This window comes from Pseudopodoces humilis, chromosome 28 (genome assembly GCF_049639895.1).
Source record: "Pseudopodoces humilis isolate 2021_Gansu_Grassland_sample_001 chromosome 28, ASM4963989v1, whole genome shotgun sequence".
Taxonomy (NCBI): domain Eukaryota; kingdom Metazoa; phylum Chordata; class Aves; order Passeriformes; family Paridae; genus Pseudopodoces; species Pseudopodoces humilis.
Window position 1 is genome coordinate 3,234,167 of NC_142227.1, and position 14,032 is coordinate 3,248,198.

Here is a 14,032-nt window from a genome sequence, read left to right on the forward strand (position 1 = left end):
CCGAGGCTCCGCCGCCCCGCGCCCGGGCGCGGCCCCCGGGTGCCTCTGGCCGCCGCCCCCGCCGCGTCCCCGCCCCCCGGCCGCCCCCTCCTGGCCCCGGTGCCCGCTCGGCTCCGGCCCCGGCTCTTTGTCTGCGGCTCCCCGCCCGCTCCTGACAGCGCGCACCGGGGAGGGGACAAGGGCAGGGGGCCGCGCCCCGCCCGGTCCCAGGTGCGCTGAGCCCGGCCCCGCCGGCTCCTCACCTCTGCCCGGCTCTGCTCGCCTTCCCCAGCGCTGCCGAGCCCCAAGAGCCCCGGGAGAGCCGCTTGAGCTCCTCGCCTTCCTCCTGAGCCCCACAGGTGGGAGAGCTGCGAAAGCCAAGGTCCCACGGAGCAGGAGCGGGGCACGGCATCCCCGGCGCGGACCAGTCCCGGTAACCGAGCCTCTGTGCGCTCAGGGAAGCACAACACACTCCAAGGAGCGCTGCCCGGGAACTGCTTTCCAACCCAAAATCCAGTGCCAGCACTGATGCTCCTCCATCCTCCTCGCTCCCTTGGCCCTCATCTGTCCCGCTCCATCCCTCTGTCCCACGGTTCCAGGGACTTGGGACAGGAGAGGGAGCTCTCACTGCACCAGCCCGAGGAAGAGCTGCAGCCCAAGAGCAGAGCTCACACAAACCGGGAAAAGCAAACCCAAGGCGACAGCAGAGAGCCGAGGTGACAGAACAAATGCCGTCTCCCACCGCGTAGAGATATCAAGGAATGATTCCTCTGATCCCTGCTGGAGAAAACCCGGGCACACCAGGATCCCAGATGTGCTTCAGAGGGGAATTCTTGCCCCAGCAATAAATGAAAACCCTCAATGTAGGTAGTTGGAATCATATTTTCCCCCCAACACACCTGGCTTACACACATAAATAATGCTTAGATTTTTATCTTGTGTGAAACTGACACTCATTTTGATGTCTTCTCTTAAAAATAAAGTCATTCACTCAGTAGCTTTTCGACAAATTCAGATTATCTTTAACAATGGATAACACTGTGAGATGTGGCTATATTTTCCTACTTAAACCTATCCTAAACCAGCACTGTCTCATTTTTGTGGAGAGGCAGAACAAACCTAGAAAAAGAACAAATACTTTTCAACGAATTAGACAACATGAGATTCTAGAAGGACAGGGGTCACTTCCCAAGGAAATGATGAGCTAGGAACTATGAGAATGAACTTATTAGAAAGTACATTAAAGTGGAATGCTTTCAGTTTTGTTTGCTTGTTTGGGTTTTTTTTTGAGACAAACTGAAACAGGCAAAGAGAAAAATCTCATAACTCCAAATTGTTTTCCAGTTTCTTCCTATTCTCAGCTACAAACACAGAACCCTGCCTTTCCCTGTCTGCAGAGCAGCCGTTCTGACCCAGCCTCTCCTCAGGGTGACACTTCAGGGAATCTTGGGATCCTTTAATTAAAGATTAAAGGAGGCAAAATGAAAATGAAGCACCTTCACTGTCCCCATGGCATGGCAGAGATCAGGTGTGTTTGGGCTGAAGCTGCATCATTATTAAAAATATTAATTCATTAATTACCTTTACACTCAATCTGTAGCTTTCTAGAGCAAACCACAAATGGTTCATTACAGACTTGTACATGGGAGCTATGGGGAATGTAGCAAAAAAACCACAAAATGCCACTAAACACCCATCCTGTCAACCACAGGAAAAAGCTTTGGAAAAGCTCTGGGTAAGGGCTTTGAACAAACAACAGGATTCAGCAATGCATTGATGAATGCAGCAAAGTGCTGTTCTAAAATGGAGCTCCATCATTTTCAGAATAAGACACAAATGTGTATTTCTACATCTCAAAAAGCACAGATAGAAATCACCCGTATGTGGAGTACAGCCTTTTTGAATAGCTCACTCTTTTCAAGGAGAGATTTCTCCTAAACTGAAGATTTTCCATTTGATATTTACGGACTGCAAGAAATCTCAGGCAATCACAGCCTCTGAAGACTGCAAACCATCTTCTAATTATGAAGGTATGTGCAATCCTGTAAATAAGGCTGGAATCAACTTAGTCAGAAAAAAAAAAAGGAGGCTTTAGATATAATTTCAAACTATTTACTTACTGAAATGGAATTTTCTGTGCTTGCCAAAATGAATCCCATTCAGTGTGATGCAACAGGTGTTGGAATTCCAGCAGCCGCCTGCAACCCACATCTGGTAATGGTTAGGAGTTAAAAGGAAGTTCTGTAAGAACTGCTCATGTATAAAAACTATTCATCAGTCAGATCTATGGGCCATATTCACCCACCCGCTTGCACTGTGCATAGTTCAGATTTTTATTTTGTTTACAGAAAACGTAATTCTGCTCCTCATAAAGTCTTAGGAATTTCAGGCACTTGAGAGCATCTGGGGGATTGATGCTGGCCATGCTGGTGGCAGAAAGGTGAGAGAGGGACAGGGGTTTAGAGAACAAGGTGTGAATATATCTGTATTGGTTCTGACCAGATCTAATTCACATCCTGATCACTTCTACGGCCTCATCATCACTCTGCAGGAGAAGGAATCCTCTCCCATGTCCCAAACACCTCATCAAAAACTGTGCAGTGTGAAAATTATCACACAGGGATTTGTCAAGCAAAAAATAATAATTCTCAAGTACCGCTACTCTCAGCTGGGAATCCTCCTGCTTTTCCCCCCCATCTCAATCACCAGATTGAAATCAGTAAGACAACTCCCAGGAAACAAGTGGTAGGACCATGCCATCAATAATTAGCCCTTGCTAACTGCCTCAGCATGAGTGGTGTCACTATCTTGTCACTCAGATGATCAGATCCAAAGGTATAAAAGGTAATTCTCACTTTTTAAAAGATTTTAATATGTATAATCTGTGCACATAAAAGATACTGTACTAAACCCAAGGCTATTAATCACTGAGTTTTCTGTTAAGTCCTGTACACACTAGATTTCAGTAGGTGGGTGAATAAAAGTCATCAATTTCCAGAATAATTTCTCCCCCTTTCCCAATGGAAAAACATTCATTTCCGTCATTACACACCACCAGACAAGAACAAGGCCTTAGTTAATTTTTACAGCATTATATTCATGGTAAAAAAGCCACACCTATTCTTTAACTCTGAGTTTTGTTCTCTCTTCATGTTTCTGTGACAGCCAAATAGAGATAGCAAAAGCAGAAACTGATAACTGCAAAATAAGTGTGCCAGGCTTTGCCACACTCCTGCACCTCACCATCACTGAGGAAAATGGTTTAACAGAAACTACATCAGTCCAGACAGTGGCAGAAGCCAGACTGATCCTGCTCCCCGGAATACAAACATCTCTAGAAGAAATTATAAGGAAAGGATAATTAAAGAGCACTTTTCAACTAAGACTGTAATCTAAGTAGCATGTAACAGGATAATGATATTGAGAATATAATTATTAAATAATTCTGTCAAAAATGGTTATTATTCATCTATAGAACAGGAGAGTCTGATCTTTCACAGTAATATAACATTTTAATTCCTGACAAAGTGACTGAAATAGTAGTAGGAAAGCATTCAAATGGAGGATTTAGAATGATTTAGAAGGAAGAGCACTGTGCTTATCAGAAGGGGCTGACATTCAGATGTTCAGTCAGAAATAATTTCCCAATTCTCTTCTCAGCTCCTACATGTCTGGTGAAATACAACTTGTGCATAGTCTGACTGAACAGTACAGCAACCTCCCATATGTAAGAGATATTAAACAAAGGAATAAGTTTTTATATCCTACAGGCCATCTCCAAAAATATATTGTCTATATAAACTAAAAAATTAGTTATATCTGAAAGGGCAACCATAACATAGAAAATTTAAGATCTGGAATTAGCAGGAAACTCAGTTTTTGCATATACATTATCACAGAAATATTTTAAAAGAAACTGATCAGAAGCATTTGAGCCCACTCTGCAAACCTCGTGTTTGCTATGCAGACCACACACAAATGCAGCGGAAGAAACAACCTAAAATAATTTCTGTGAGTTGAACAGGAATGCTCACATAATCACTGGAAATGCTCTTAATTGGTGTGGCTCAGTGGTGCATTTCAGAGCTGTTAGATCTTCTGCTGCTCTGGAACTCTTTTCATGTCCTGGCAATCCCAGTCCAACCAGCAGTTTGTTTATCATATTCAGTATGAATTTCCGGATCTCCAACAAAGTGGTATTTACTCCGAGGCAGGGAAGACTGCAGTAATCCAATAAGTTCTCATTAGCCTAAAATGCAGAAACATCTGCTGGGGTCATGAGCTGCTTTGCTGGCTGTTGATGAGCACAGACTCAGCTCCGTTTGCAGCTCGTGTGAACAAAGAGTTGGGGGTTTGGGGTTTGGGGAGGGGACAAACAAACCTCAATGATTTCCAGAGCTGCAGCTCCACCCCAGAGCACCCCGGGCAGGATGCATCTTGCCTCACCTTGACCCCAGAGCCTCCACTGCAGGGAACACAGGAATTACAGCAAAAAATGCCTTGACTCAGCCCTCCTGAGCTGGTCAGTGTCTGACACTGAGGAGAATGTGGGCACAGCTCCCCCAGACACACCAGCACCAAGGCAGGGCAAGCTGCAGGGCAAACCCAGTCTAAAAGCTTTGCCAATCTCTTCTTAAAATAACCAAGACTTTTGCAAGGGACAAATACTTATATTTCTGGGCTCCCCCTTCCTTCCAGGCTCTCACCCACCTGCTCAATTCACAACTGCTTTCAGTTTTTGGATGAAGGGAACAAAAAAATCCCTTCCTCCAGAAAAGCAGCTTAACACACATGAATGTTAACAACTGGTCAAGAAGAACTTCTGGCCTAAAAGATGAATAAATTGGTAGTAAGTACTGCACGAGTTCAGACAAAACAAAACTAAATCCACATTGATACAAGTTACAGCAGGGAGAACATTAATTCCACAGGGGAAAAAAAGACACATAACCTGAATAAAAAGAGCCCTTAATTTGTTTAGGATTCCAACTGATTTAGGGCATGTGACATCGTCAGAAAATAAGTAGAAATTACAAAATAAGTGGTGTCACATCTGTTTAGCTCCTGCTCCAGTGATTCTGCAGTTCTTTGTTGTTGTTTGTACAGTGTTAAATGACAGCAGCCAATCCTGTGGCTATTTCAAGGTGGAGGAGCCTAAAACACTTCTGCAAAGAGCCAAAACAGGACCACTTAGAAAGAACATTCGTGAAAATCAAGAAGAAAATATCTCAGATCAAACTAGTTTAAAACCCTTTCCTGGAGACCCCGAGCTGCTTTAGCTAACACTTGTTGTACTATTTGTACAAAGAATTACACAAGTGTTCAGTTTAAAGAATGACCAGAATGCTGAAATTAATGCCTCTGATTCTTCTGAAACAATGAGTGCACATCCCCGGGCACAGAATTGTTCTGTAGCAGCAGTTTGGCTTCAGCCCCAGGACTCCTCTTTGCCTCGTGGGAGGATAAGGAGTGCAGCAAGTGCCGCCTGCAGCAGCAGGGCTGAACTACTGCCCCCGCAAGATTTACAGCCTTTAATTGTGCTCACAGCAAGCGCCTCCCCGGAGGGAGAACCAGCAGCATTCCACTGCTTTTCAGAGGGAAAATCTGCATTGCTGGCTGTTGCTTGAGTAACGTTTGGGTGTAGGTATATACATCCAACAGTATCTCAAGGGCAGAAAGTCACTTGATGGAAAAGGATGGGCTTAATTTAGAATTATTTCTTAAAAGAAGAATACTTTTTCAGACCATCACTGAGGTGTACCATTAAGGAATCCTAGGAAAGACAATCTGATATGCCTGTGCAGAGACATTATTATCAATATAATATACACTACGATATTGATTTCAATCTCATCCCTCCCCTCTCATATTTAAGATGAGCCTTCCCAACTTTCAGTCTCAGAATTGACACACTGATCATAAAGAGGTTGAAGGGTTGCTTTTTGTGATGACACACAGTTCAGCAATAATCCAAGAAGCTTTCATCATATTGGAACCTTTCTACTCACATCTCCATCCACCAAAAGTAACCAGCCCACACATTTCCAGTCAGCTGACTTTGCTGAGCAAAGTTCTCCATCCAGTGGCCAAATTCATGGATGCAGCCCATGCTCCTGCCCCAGAGCTTGATCCAGCACCTACTGCTGATGTGTTGGATTGTAGCCTCAGCTGAACTACCAGGTGCAGATTGTGTGAAGAAAAAGAAAGAACAGATATCCTGAAACTACACTGGGTCACAGAGAAGCTGCTGCTAAAAAAATGACACTGACATTGCATGCGAGGAGGGTCTGAAGTTTGTTTCATGGGCGTGGCACATCTGCTGATCCAGTTACTTTTTTTTTTACTCCTAATTTTCAATAAAAGGAGACAAGAATCTAGATAGACCTTTAGCCTTAACAGCACCTGAAGGAGTGCAAGAATAATACTCCAGGTATCTATGGAGTAAGCCAAAAAGCCTTATAGACACAGCTTAAGATAGAAATGTGAAAAACCATCACAGAACAAGGTTCCACAGGTTAAAAAATACAGGTTACAGCACATCTTCCAGAAAAAAAATGCATTCCATGTGAAAAAAAGGAAAGAATGTTCAAGAAACATGCCAGATGTGGCTTGTATGTTCCTAGCACTGCACATGCACTCTGCAAGCAGGTTTGTGGTTTCTTTCCCCATTTCCAATCCTTTGGCCCCAGGACTTGGGGTGCTCATGGCTGACCACTGGGACCACTTGGTGTGTATAAGGGCATCACTGGACTGTGCAGTAGTAGCCCCAAGTAAGGCCAGACGGAAACAAAAGCTGCTGTAGGAGATCAGTGAACATATTCAAACTTCAAGGCTACTGCTAGAGCAGTGGAAAATAGTCTTTACTATTAAAAAGAATAAAATCCTTAAAGAGGAGTCAGGTTTATACAAAAGCATTTGTGATTTCAATAATTTATTTACAAGGCAATTAGGCAACCAGTTACCAAAACTTCTCACTTGTTAAAAGTGACCAGGCTCCTTCCAAGCAAGTGCTTTGTACCCACCCAGCACATCCAGAAATACGGGACAAATCAGAGTTCCTGCAGAAGTTGTTCAGTGAGCAACCAACACTCAGGCTGTAGATTACCACAGGTCAGATTTGCCAGGAATAGCACTTTTTATCACTTCTCTTTCAGTACTGTCAAGGCAGAAAGGGGTGGAAAACCTGTCACAGAAATCCCCATTAAAAGCGAGCGGCGATGCCTCCTTGTGGGACAGCCTGCAAAACAACTCTCCAATTCCTCTATCAGTGAGCACCCCTGCTGCTGGCTTCACTGAAAAACTGGGCAAGTTGTATGTCCATACAAGAAGTAAAAGAATAAAAGGTCTTCTGGCTTTGAGTTAGTACCTACCCAGTAGTAAAACAATACAGAAACTCAGCTGAAATACCAGCGTTTCACAACATCTACTCCATGATTCTCTTCACACAAATACTGGTTATGCAGAGAAACTTCTTTACTGGCTTCAAACGACAGGTTCTGCACATCTGTGAAGCTCCTGGAACACATGAAAATAGATCAGTGACTCTGAAGGACAATAACTCTGCTTTAGCCCAAAGACTACATACCTGGACATCTTTCTCCTACTATGGCCCCACCAGAAGAAAACAAATGTAAAATGTGAATTTTCTTCTCAAAATCAATAACTGGGAGGACAGATGGGGCAGTTTGCAGGAGGGGGAGATGAGTGGTTTAATGGTCTATTAATCTTCAAAGATTTTGACTCTAATGTCTTCTGCAGCAATGAAGGAAGGGAAGGACATTAGTCATGCTTTATCTCTTCCTCATCCTCCCAGTGATGCTTTGTATTTGTTGCCACAATAGTTGAAGAGAAAACCCTTCTCTGTGTTCCTTGTGCCTTCTCAAGGATAACACATTTGCAGGGTTGTTATTTAAGACAGTTTGCAGCTCACTTTTCTGTTTCCTGGGTTTCTCCACTCCTACATACCTAAACTAAAGTCTGTTCTTGCTCAGTGAAGCTGAAGTGGCAGAGAACAGCACACTCAATTGGCTCACCTGGAGTACAAATCCAACCCCAAACATCCTACTGTGACTGGAGGCAGGGCAGGGACAGAAATACAGATAACTGCTACAAAGAGAATTACACTTAGTGCTACCAAACCCTCAGTTAACCCTTCTCCAGTCTGAGTACAGATTTTCCTCTGAATATGTTATCAACAAGTCTTTCCACCAACTAGTTGTGATTACCTTTGAAGCCCTTCACTCAGCTCCTGAGACACTACTTTAAGCTCTTTCAGTGCATTCAGTGCTTTTGCACTATCACCTGAGTGGTTTGGCATAACATCTGTCAGAAGCTCCTGTGTGATCATTAACTGCTTTCTCAGTTCATCTGGAAGATGAGAAGTTAAATGTATTAAAAATGAGAGTGGCACCACTTAACACAAGATATTAACAGCTGGAGTAACCCAAAGACAGGTGAACTAGATGACAAAAAAACATTGTTCAGCTTTCACAAAAACACCATGAAACTGTGAAAGCCAAATTATTTTTCACTGTTGTGACTAGCACCAGAAACAGGCTATTAAAATTGCTCGTCAAGTTCTCATTTAGAGTATGTCAAAGATTTTTAAGAAAAATGCAAGAGAAAAAACAAGTTTTAGACACCCAAAATTCCCTGGCCAGTTTCATGTGTTACTGTTGGCAGGTATCCCCTCCAAGAAATTTATTCAGTCATTTCCTTCAACATTCACAAACAATAAAAATTGACCTATTCCTTTCTAGTCTTCTTACAAGAATTCTAAGTTCTTCAATAAATGTTTTGCATTTATCTTAAAGTGCAAGATTACTGTAAATTATTTAGAAATCTTGTTTGTTGTAGACCAGCAGTTTAAAAACGTAACCTTTTCTCCAGACTTCAATACCAAATGTATGTACTGATTTATTAAATATTCTCTGATTCAAGACAGCACAAAATAGCATTTAAGTTCCAGTTCTGCAAGAAACTTGAGCAGGTCTGCCCAGGTGATTCTGTCCCTCAAACACAGAAAGATCACAACATTCCTACAACTTGTTTACACAGCAGGAAAAAGAAAGGGGGAAAAATGCCATGAATACAGTTTGAATATATATAAACCTACTTAAAAAGGTGTATATGAAGACTGAACTAACTTTAAAAGTTAATTTCTTCCCTGCTGCAAGATAAAAAACTGTAGTTAAGTGGTTAAACAGAAGTAAGTATTACACACAGCACAACGTGTGATTATTGCTGCAGCCCAGTGTCCACACAGGCTCTCGGAGCTCATGAAGTTCCTCCAGTGGCCATAAGCAGATGCAGCACTATGTGAGAAGCTTTTTTTAACAAAATCCCATTATAACTGAAAGCAAATTTGGCAAATCAAATTTTCATACCAAGGTAGGTTTGCTTATCTCCTTCTATGTGAATGTTCTTTATGGGTAATTCATGTCTCGTAGCATCCAGGGAAGCTGCAAAGCTTTTGTATTGCTCTTTAAACTGTTCACAGACAGCAACGAGGGGAGACAGCACTTCTATCTGAAAGAGACACACACTGAACAACACTCCTCCAAAAGCACATCTTCTGTAATTACACACCTGGCTCACTACAAAAAAATACTTTATGATAAAACCAAATACCACTCTGAAATGCTTATTGTCAGAGGAATTCAAGAAGTCAGTGGTACAATAATCCTATCAAACTGTTTATTATGTTTTCCTCTACGTCCTCAGTACCAGTTCCTTTGTTTCTGTAGCTCAGAGATATTGGTGACATAGCCAGCAAAGGGTTTTACATCAGATCCTTTGACTGTAATTAACAAGTGTGTTCTCCAACAGCCTTGCTGTTTTGCCAACAAAAACAATGTGTATTTGTTAAAAAAGCAAAGAGATTCAGTTTTGAAAATTCATTATTCAAACACTAATTATTCATTACAAACCTGTCTTCTTACAATTAGGCCAGAACTACTTGTGGCTAACACATACAAACAAGACAAACAACAGAAGATGTTCACTTCTCTCTAAGGGGTGGCATCTCAGCTCAAACCATAACTGGAGCTGCCTAAGGGCAGGATGTACACAAGGTTTTGGGTACTTTCACCTCCTGGGCATCACCCAGACCCTGTCCTGGCAGCCACTGCAATCCCTGCCCTTGCCTCTTGCTTCTCCTCCCTGCCCCTGAGTTGTCCATGAGGGGCAACTCAACAGTGACAAAGGCACCTGCTCAGGTGCTGCAGGCCTCAACAGGAACGAGTTATTTATTTTCTTTAGAATGCATAAAATTATATCCCTGCAGGCCACAGAAGCAGAGGAATCTTCCCTGCATAAAGGACTACTTCATAAATGAGTTTGTGTAACAATCAGAGAAACATTAATCCTATTAAAACCTACCTGTTTGTCTAATGTTTCATTGAGCTTCTGCTCTCTCTCCTCAAGCAGAATTTCACGTTTCAGCTCCCAGAGCTTCTCCTGTTGTCTCTGCTTTTCTTCACACAACATTAATAAATTTTTTTCAGCTTTTTCCTCCATCTTGGCAACCCTTTTTTCTGCCTATTACATCCAAAATGATTCACAATTAAAGCAATGCTACATCTGAGCAACTAACATATTCTGAATAAAGAAATGCAAGCCTCAGACCAGACCAGGAGACCTCACACAGTAAGCACAGACAATCAGAGTTAAAGACTCAAGACTCTTGCCCCACCCGTGCTTATTTTTGTAAAGGAAAATACACAAACTAACAGCACTGAGGGAAAAAAGTCACTGACACAACCTTCAACTCCAGATAGACTCAAAGCTTTTAGTCCCCCTAAAATGTTTTTTTAAGTTTTCCCTTTAAACGTTTTTCCATTTAAACTTCTGCATCCCCCTAATTCCTAAGAACCAGCACCAGCTTAATAAACTGCCACTGAATCCACTCTAAGAGTTTTCATAGCAAGCCTTATGGTTTTACAAATAATAAATATATACAGTCACAAAAATCTAACTTTTACAGGTCAGGAAGTATTTAAGAAATTAAACAATTCCTCAGTATCAAGTTCTATCTGAAACACCATGCTTGACTAACTCTTACCTTTATTCTTAGGAAAGTTAAAAGTAGTGTCTCAGATTCCAGCTCTGCCATCAGATCACGAGAAGCAGTTTCCTTCAGAAAAGAAAATAATATTCTACATCAAGTTTGGTATTTAAACAATCGTTTTTTCAGTGGTCAAATTAATTACCAAGTTAATTACCAATAGTTCAATTTGTGCCCGGAATCATCACTGCCAAGAGGCAACTCAATGAGAGAAGTTTGTTTTTTAAACACTCATGTTAAGTAAATGCATCTCTTTGTTCCACCACCTTTTATACCATTTTCAGCAGATTTTCATAATTCTGGTAGAGAATTAGAAGTTCTGGTGCTACACAGAATGAAATCCCCAAATAGAGCACTTTATATTAAATTGAATCAGTGTTAGTTCTCAGAACAAAAATGCCAGAAAATATTTAAAGATAATGTGATGTAATTAAAGAGAAAGGGCAGGAATGCAAGAAGAATCCACCTGAGGAGATGCAATAACTGGAACAGATTCTTTACCACAAGAAATGGAAGGAAAGCTCTGGTCAGTGTGCAGATATTTGATCAACACACCAAACACTGCCAGCAGTAGAACTGATTTCTGCAAGGAGGCCTTAGACCCTCCCAGGAGCTCAGCTGCAATCCAGATTAAACAGAAAATCTTAATTTCAACATAAATATCCTTTCCAATGTAAGCAGTGAGACTCACCTCATCAGTCGCTCTGCTTTTCTTTATCTCTGAATCTCCTTCTGAAGCAGATTCTGAACAAGAACTCTTCTTGGGGTCACTTTTATCTGCACCACAACAACAAAGTTAGTATGCTCTTCTGTCAAGGTCTGTTGATAACGTGGGCATTTAGCTTTAAGGGACAAATAAATGTGGTCTACTTTTCAGAAGGTCTGACACCCACTATTATAGGGCAAAGACTCAAGAGTACTTTATTCTTTAATTTTTCATTTTACTCTTTACTTTTTGACTTTAAACAAAACAGAGCACCCAAAAGATACTACAAATCGAGAAGTTAATTTAAACTCCAGAGGTCTTAGTACCTCTGCTTAAAATTCTTCTGTGAATATACAAGAATACAATGATTTCTTATCCCCAAGTTTCAGCACATACATTAAAAAAAATAATAATAATAAAAAAACTACCAGAAATTGTGTACAAATGAAAATTTACCATTAATAGCAGAAATATCAAGGTCTGGTAGCTTCATTTTTTCTTCATCTAATAAAGTGGACTGCAAGTCACCCTTCTCAAAACCACTCTGATTTAATAAGCTGTGATCAACACCTGTAGAAAGAAGCTGTTATCAGACTAGAAGAATTAGAACCAAAAGAATTAGGTTCAGCAGAAGTTCACAATTCAAAGCTGTAGAGGCCCAGGGAAGCTGATCTGGTTCATAGCCCCACTCACACCCCGCTATGACCTGAGAAATGCTCCTTAGGCCTCGGTCTAGAACTGCACCTGGACAAGGCCCCTCTTGAGCTTATCAGAAACACTCTCTCTTCCCAGGAATGTCTAATGAGCATCTATTTTCTAATGAACAGTCTTAAAACCTTATTCTTCTTGAACCTCCAAAGAAAGTTACCAACTGGAATTGCAGCCAGAATGGAAAATGATTATGACTAAAGCCGACTCTCTAACAAACCCATAAAGTGAGAGCCTTTGAGGTTCCAATTCACAGAAAACAAGGGAATAATTTATCTCAATAACTGGATATCTGTGGAGACAACCAAGGACTGTCAATAATGCCAGACAGGAATCATTGGTAATAACAAAAAAAATAAAAATGGACGGTTTTGCACGTAGAGATTTTGGTTTAACAGAAAGATTAAATTAAAAAAAACACACAATAATGGTGAGGGAATAGGAAAAGAACCATACAAAACCTTGTGCAGAAGGCAGAAAAGACCAAATCACTCAATTCCAGAGGCAGGACCTGATTTGTCTTAATCTCACAACAAGTTTCTTGATTTCCTTTGCATACAAATAATAACTGACAGTGATGCAAGTAATACAAAATATCAATATCTTAGAGATGTTAAGAGTTTCATAGGCTGGAAATACAAAAGAATAGCTTTTAAGCATTGGTAAAACCTACCAGCATTAGTTTTGTGTTTCTGAGAGAGATCTGATCTTGCTTTAGTTCTAGTAGATGGCAGAGAAGTATTTGATGAAGAACTTGACGAAGCATCCTGAAGAGAAAGAAACAGCTAAGACAGAACATAGATAGCAATCTCTTACCTTTAACTTAAACGCTGACAACAAACAACTAAATCCCAGGGCACCTTGATACTTTGGAAGTCACCCGAGGACAGTCCCAAGCTCCTACCAAGTAACACATCCCAACTCCCTCATAACCCCAGCAGAGGCGGTTTTCTCCCAGGTCTCGCTGCCACTTGTCGAAGCTGTCCCTCACACCTTTTCTGCCTTTCGCTGAGCGACGCCTGAACTCGGCAGTCTCGGCACTTTCTGTCTGTCTTTCTTATCGAAGTGCAGGTAGCGAGACTGCACGACTCTTCCTCCTGAAAGAGGAGAAAAGAGAGCTCAGCCGGGCCCAGTGCGGGGCTTTCCGCCTCAGGTCGGATCCCCCCTCGGCCGGGCCGGGCCGGGCCGGGCCGGGCTCCCGCCTCAGCTAGCGCGGGTCAGCCCTCACCCCACGCTACCTTTCCGCTTAGCTTTAGGCGTTTGTCCGCCCGCCGCCATGTCGCTGCCCTCCGAGGACATGGTGCCGAAGCAGCGGCGGGGGGCGAGGGGCCGGGCGGCGATCACTCCCCTCAGCCCCGAGCCGCCCCAGCCGCCATCGCGTTTGAATCACCGCGCATGCGCGCGCCGAGGAGGGAGCGGTGAGGGGTGGCAGCGCGCCCCCTGGCGGCGCGGAGGAATGAAAGGAGCCCGGGGCTGCGCTGCCTTTTAAATAAAGTAATAAAGGAAGGTCTGGCAACTCCTGCGGTACGGCTGGCCCTAAAGGTGCTCCTGGCCTCAGGCCTTTGGTGGGAGGT

At 42.5% G+C, this 14,032-nt stretch overlaps 1 protein-coding gene across 1 annotated transcript; it reads right to left on the reverse strand.

Annotated features, from left to right (window-relative positions):
• Positions 1-6,879: 6,879 nt before the first annotated feature.
• HAUS8 (HAUS augmin like complex subunit 8) lies at positions 6,880-13,839 on the reverse strand. The gene is made up of 10 exons (XM_014259935.2): positions 13,697-13,839; positions 13,452-13,555; positions 13,132-13,225; positions 12,207-12,320; positions 11,736-11,821; positions 11,042-11,113; positions 10,360-10,518; positions 9,366-9,507; positions 8,205-8,346; positions 6,880-7,494 (listed from the first exon to the last, which is right to left on the reverse strand). The coding sequence occupies exons 1-10, from the start codon at positions 13,755-13,757 to the stop codon at positions 7,374-7,376; spliced, it is 1,095 nt and encodes a 364-aa protein (XP_014115410.2). The 5' UTR covers positions 13,758-13,839; the 3' UTR covers positions 6,880-7,373.
• Positions 13,840-14,032: the final 193 nt, after the last annotated feature.